The sequence below is a fragment of the Terrapene carolina genome, unplaced genomic scaffold (genome assembly GCF_002925995.2).
Source record: "Terrapene carolina triunguis isolate 2854851 unplaced genomic scaffold, T_m_triunguis-2.0 Scaffold66, whole genome shotgun sequence".
NCBI classification, from domain to species: Eukaryota; Metazoa; Chordata; order Testudines; family Emydidae; genus Terrapene; species Terrapene triunguis.
The window spans coordinates 46,248,366-46,254,365 of record NW_020664417.1 but is presented as its reverse complement, the minus strand read 5'-3'; the positions used below and the strand labels follow the sequence as shown (position 1 = coordinate 46,254,365).

The 6,000-nt window shown below is 43.6% G+C and overlaps 1 protein-coding gene across 1 annotated transcript in view; it reads left to right on the top strand.

Moving 5' to 3' along the window:
- Positions 1-1,664: 1,664 nt before the first annotated feature.
- The window catches only part of FAT1 (FAT atypical cadherin 1), a 161,911-nt gene continuing 157,575 nt past the window's right edge, over positions 1,665-6,000 (top strand). The window contains exon 1 of the mRNA XM_024203281.2: positions 1,665-1,765. Within this exon, the coding sequence (XP_024059049.2) occupies positions 1,759-1,765 (7 nt within the window). The 5' untranslated portion in view covers positions 1,665-1,758. The remainder of the gene's footprint in view (positions 1,766-6,000) is intronic.

The following is a 6,000-nucleotide window of genomic DNA, read 5'->3' as shown; positions in this document are numbered from 1 at the left end:
CTTTTCAAAACCAATGCACCTTATAGCTAACGTGCAGTAGAATTTCCCAAACATTGTAAAAGATAAGACCTCAGGATCCACTCAGGTAACCGCCTCTTACATATGGTCATTTATATAAATAATTTGGCCAATCCCACCCATTGCTGTGGTTAAGATTTTCTGTGCCAGAGAACAGGGATACGTTTGTGTGTGTATGCATATTAGCTTGCATGCTATTGTTTACTAAACCGCAAATTGTACACTGTTACTACAAATAAAAGTACCAGCGAGCCCAGGGTTATAATTTCAGGTCAGTGTAAAAGTCCTTTCTTTACATGGTGTTCTGTCTCCATGTCTGCTTAGTTGTTTATTTCTTTCCTCCCCCCCCCCCAACTTGTTAGAGACTTTCATGTACACAGCTACTGAATGATGACAATTTAATTCAGCTGGGAGCCATGAAATACCTGACCTTAGTTTTTCCTCCCCTCCCCAAAAATCCTTTCTGGAGAGCTCCATATTGAGAACAATCTCTTTGGCTCCCATGATTTAGGACTCCACTTATGCTTTTAAACACCCTAAACACTTGTCCCCAAGGTTGAGTGAATAAACGAGGGGCAAGAGAGATTATTACACTGAGCCAAATCTTGCTCTTTTCAGTGTAATCACTGTGGCTACTCCTGTGAGTAAGGCGTGCAGGATTTGGTCCGGCGTCGCTTACATTTTGGACTTGATAATCTTTATGCATAAGGTTTTATTTTGTTTTTGGTGTATCTTTGGATTTCCTTTTAGATATTTACAAATGTCCAGACTACTGTCTGAAGAGTTCTGGTTTTTTTCAAGTTTTAAATAAGCCGTCTAGTAAAATAACTGTACACAATGGAATGCAAAGCTGTCCTTGTCTTCCAAGTTGGTATTTTTGTCTTTTCCGTCTTCAATTTCTGGCCGGATAATGAGGAGGTTAGTGGTGTTTGGGCTACAGGGCGTAGTATGCATGCCACTTTTCAGAGCTGGAGTTTGCAGAGTGTAGGTTTTCTTACCCAGCTGTGCATACAAGTGCCGGGGAAACACTCCTATTCGTTGCACTGGGAACTTTGTACTGAGTGGTGTGTTATCACTGGAGGAGGCTGATTTGGTTCTAGCCGGATTCCTTTTAAGGGTTCGTGGAATAAGCAGGAAACTATAAAGCAATTATGGTCCTGTAAATGAGACGAGATAAATTTAAATGCCGATTGCAATAATCTCGGATGGTTCGAAACAGCAACCTTCGAAGTTTTAATAAAAGAAACGATCCCCCGTTTTCAGTTTCTAGATTACTGATATCATACTCCGCTCTGCTCATTTTTTTGACTTTCAAGTACCAACAGAAGCATGTGTTCCAATAAGAACAAAAATTAGCAGGGGGAAGGTTGGGTTTTCACTGCCTCTGCTTACAGAAAGCTTTTTTTTTTTAACAAAAACCAGTGAAATGAGTCCTGCCATCGAGGAGAGATAGTGGATCTTTTGATGTGAAGGGTATAATAATTTAGGAGCCAGATGGTTGGGAGCCCTGGAGTCTCTGGAAGTGTGGTTTAGGTTTTCATGCCAAGGAAATTAGTTCCGGAGGGGGGTTGTGGTGGCAGGCCTGGCCTGCGGAGGAATATAGAAATGCAGAGTGCAGCGGCCCGGGAGAGGGACGGGAGAGAGAGAGAGAAGAAGGCGAGGGGAGAAAGAGGAATCGCTGGTCACCATGCGGCGCTGGGCGCTCACGAAGCCCCTCCACAAATCTTCTCCCGGCCGGCAATGAGAGGTGAGGGACGGGCGCGCCTGGCTCTGGCGGCCTCTTTGGGGAAACTTTCTGGCGAGTTTGAGGCGTGGGGCAGAAGTTTGGGGCTGGGGGCCCGAGGGAAAGGAGCGCAGCCGGCAGAGTGCAGAGCCTGCCGATCCCGGGCTGCTGTCTGCGGGCTCTGCTCCCACTGCCCCGCTCGCACGCAGCCCGCAAAGGCTGCAGCCCCTGGCCCCGGGGAGGGGACTTTGTCCTGCGAAGTTGGGCAGGGAGTTTGGGGGCAAGAGGGGGTGGACGGTGAATGGGAAGGTGCCTGTAGGAACCCCCCAGCGCTATCTCCTTCCTGCAAGGTTGATTGCAGCAGCCGCTCACTTTCTTGCCTCCCCCGGGATCGATGAGCATGGTGGGGGCTAGGGGGCGGGGGGTAGGAGACGTGAGTGGAATACTAAGTCCCTAGAAGTGAGCTTGGAAACAAGAGGCTGGCGCGGCGTCATTGGCCTGGATTCATTTGCTACACAATCAAATCAAAGCCACGATGCAGGGACAGGGAGTGTGGGGGGAGGGAGAAGACCTTGATGAGTTAAACCTGCGCTCACGAGTCTCTTTTTCCTGCATGGCTCCATCAGGCCACGTTATCGCTGAAAAATGTGAAAGATCTTCTCCCATTCTCACCCCTTCCAGCTACGCTTTAGAGACTTATTTTTGTGTGGCATGGTGGCTGTTTCTGGTCAGTTCGTTATTAAGCTACCGTTTCTCTCGTTTTAATGCTTGTAAAAGGGTCTTGTTATTACGAGTTTAAATGAGCAGAGAAGTATTCAGAGACTTGGCTGTAATTTCCTCTGCAGGATTCTATTAAATTACGCCTAGGAAGAGAGGAGGTGATAATTTTGTACCCTGAAGGGAAGGTGTCTGTCTGTATGCATTATGCATTTAATGGCCCATTGTAAACTTAATATCCATGGTAAGCCCACGAAGATTCTCAATGAATAAATATCTCCGGCTGATTTTCCTCTTTGTTTGCGCTTTTGCAAATTATCTACCATTGATTGTCCCTTGGATTCCTTTGAAACTTAAAGAGCAAAGCGTGCACAGAAGAACTCAAGGTTCCTGATTCCTCTCCGTTGTCCCCTCCCCCATGTTTCTATTCCTAAAATGCTTTAACTGAAATTCTTCTTTAGGCGTTTACATTTTGTGTAGCAACCATAATAAATTGTGAAGTTTCACTACAAAAAATGTACTTTTATAAAAACAAAGAACCAAACCCCCTTTGGTAAGTTTTCACTTACCATGTATTTATTACAGTTACAAATTTGACACAATAATCAGAAATGTTAATAATGCCACTTATTTTTAGGGGAAATTCTTAAGCAATTATACTGCCCTTTTTAGAGTAGCAGCTGTGTTAGTCTGTATCCGCAAAAAGAATAGGAGTACTTGTTGCATCCGAAGAAGTGGACTGTAGCCCACGAAAGCTTATGCTCTAATAAATTTGTTAGTCTCTAAGGGCTTGTCTACACCCAGCCGCTAGTTCGGCGGCTGGGGATCGAAGTTCCGAGTTCGATTTATCGCGTCTGGTCTGGACGCGATAAATCGAACCAGGAAGTGATCCCCGTCGACTGCGGTACTCCAGCTCAACGAGAGGAGTACCGCGGAGTCGACGGGGAGCCTGACTGCCGCGTGTGGACCGCGTCTGAACCGCGGTAAGTTCGAAGTAAGGTATGTCGAATTCAGCTACGTTATTCACGTAGCTGAATTTGCGTACCTTACTTCGACGTGGGGGGGTAAGTGTAGACCAAGCCTAAGGTGCCACAAGTACTCCTGTTCTTTATACTGCCCTTGGTATCTTTGAATATTAAACTTATGATAAGCTTTACACAGTTTTAAATTACTATATTAATGTATGGGACGGATACCTACATTCATTTTTTTTGTAGTCACTGTGTTCTTTAAGAGCTTTATGTATAGTGTATTTATATGTGCATATTTAACTATTAGTTGATTGAAACGTCATCTGTTACTATTGTAATGTCTCTTCACTTCTCAGCTTTTTTAGATTTTTATTTGTAAAAGAGAAGCAATAATGGGTGTCAGTTGTCCCAATGGTCTAATAACTTCACTTGAAAAAAAGCTTTATAGGGCCCAATTCCGCTTCCATTGAAGGTCAGTGGCTAAACTCCCATTCACTTCTGTGGAAGAAAGGAGTGCAATACTTAAAAGAAAAATCTTAAAAAAACAAAGTTGCAATTAAAATGTTACCCCTTTCGATGAAGTGGTTTGTTCACAAAAAGTTTCAAGATAATAACTTGCTACATTGAGACTTAACAGTTTCAGGGTATTTGATAGCTTTCTGTATATTATAATAAAAAAGCATTACATATATTGCACAAGAGATATGGTATCTTATTGCAATTTTCCCTTGGGAAACGCATCAACAATAATTGCTGATTAAGAGTCTTTTAATGATACAGTATCATTAGAGTATCATTAAATCCACTGTTACATATGAATATAAGAAAGTTACAGAGCTGTTTTGGCATAGTAAGCAGTTTGAGATACAATAGAGATTAAAGTCTCCTTTTCCTGGAGTGAGGGTTCAGTTCTTCAACCTTGACTCAAGCAAATATCACTACTCATGCAAAACTTCTAAATTTTCATTCTAAATTTTCTTTTTGTCTGTTGTGGGTTTCAGAGTATTTGTGTACTATGTAGAGTAGTTAAGAAATAGATCAATTTCAGGGATTTAATAAACCAAAATGTTTATAGCATATAGGGCTTGTGTTTACTCACAAGTTTAAACTATTATGTTAATCTTCCCAACAATGTGCATTTTCCAAATAACTTTCTGGCTTTAGTAAAATAATTCAACTGTAAGCTTTCATCATGTGTTAATTTTTTGAATTCAAACCCTTCCCCCACCCATCCTGGCAAAGTAGTGTCAGGTTTTTGACCTAAAACTTGACTCACTTTTAAAAAGTCACAATCTAATATGGAAACTTCCGGACTATAGGCAACTATGCTTTTAAACCGTTAGTGGTTAATTGCTGAGAAATGAAAATATAATAGTCATTATATTGGTAGGGCCTACAAACTTATTGTCTTTGTCTCCCTCTTCAGGCTCTGCAGCAAAGGCCTGGTCATGCAAGCTCTTACTCAAGTAGCAACGTTTTGAATGAATAAAGTGTTTGCAGATTCATATCCCAGAAGTTTACAAATACTACTCCCCAGAGCTGTTCTGATGTTAATTAGTGATGTTGGTGCATAAAAAAGTTTTGGCTTGTTAAGGTAGTATATAAATTAAAGAAGTTGTTGATGTAAGTGTGTGTGTGTGCATGTATATTTACATCTGTCTATACATGCACACATATTAGTTCCCACTCATTAAAAATTCATGGAAAAATCTCAGTAGAACAAAACACAAGAAACTACTGTAGAGTCCAGTTTTCATTGGCAGAAGAATGTACTAGAGCAGGGGTGGCCAATCTGAGCCTGAGAAGGAGCCAGAATTTACCAATGTACATTCCCAAAGAGCCACAGTAATACATCAGCAGCCCCCACTCAGCTCTCCCCCGTCTCCCCCACTCCCAGTGCCTCCCACCCACCGGCAGCCCCACTGATCAGCACCTTCCCTCCCTGCACCTCCCGATCAGCTGTTTCGTGGCATGCAGGAGGCTCGGGGGGGCGGGGGGAATGGACGACCGAAGGGGAGAGGAGTGAGGGCATGGCAGGCTCAGGAGAGAGGCGGGAAGTGGTGGAGTGGGGGCAGGGCCTCTGGCAGAGCCAGGGGTTGAGTAGTGAGCACCCCCAGCACATTAGAAAGTTGGCTCCTGTAGCTCCAGCCCCGGTGTCGGTGCCTATACAAGGCGATACACATTAACTTCTGAAGAGTTGCATGTGGCTCCGGAGGCACAGGTTCATAGATTCATAGATTCTAGGACTGGAAGGGACCTCGAGAGGCCATCGAGTCCAGTCCCCTGCCCGCACGGCAGGACCAAACACCGTCTAGACCATCCCTGATAGACATTTATCTAACCTACTCTTAAATATCTCCAGAGATGGAGATTCCACAATCTCCCTAGGCAATTTATTCCAGTGTTTAACCACCCTGACAGTTAGGAACTTTTTCCTAATGTCCAACCTAGACCTCCCTTGCCCACCCCTGTACTAGAGGCATTTCTTGAGTATGCAAAACTCCCATTGAACTCAACTGGATAGTCTTGTGAGTAGATGATGGATAGTATTGTGGTTAAGGCATTTGACTA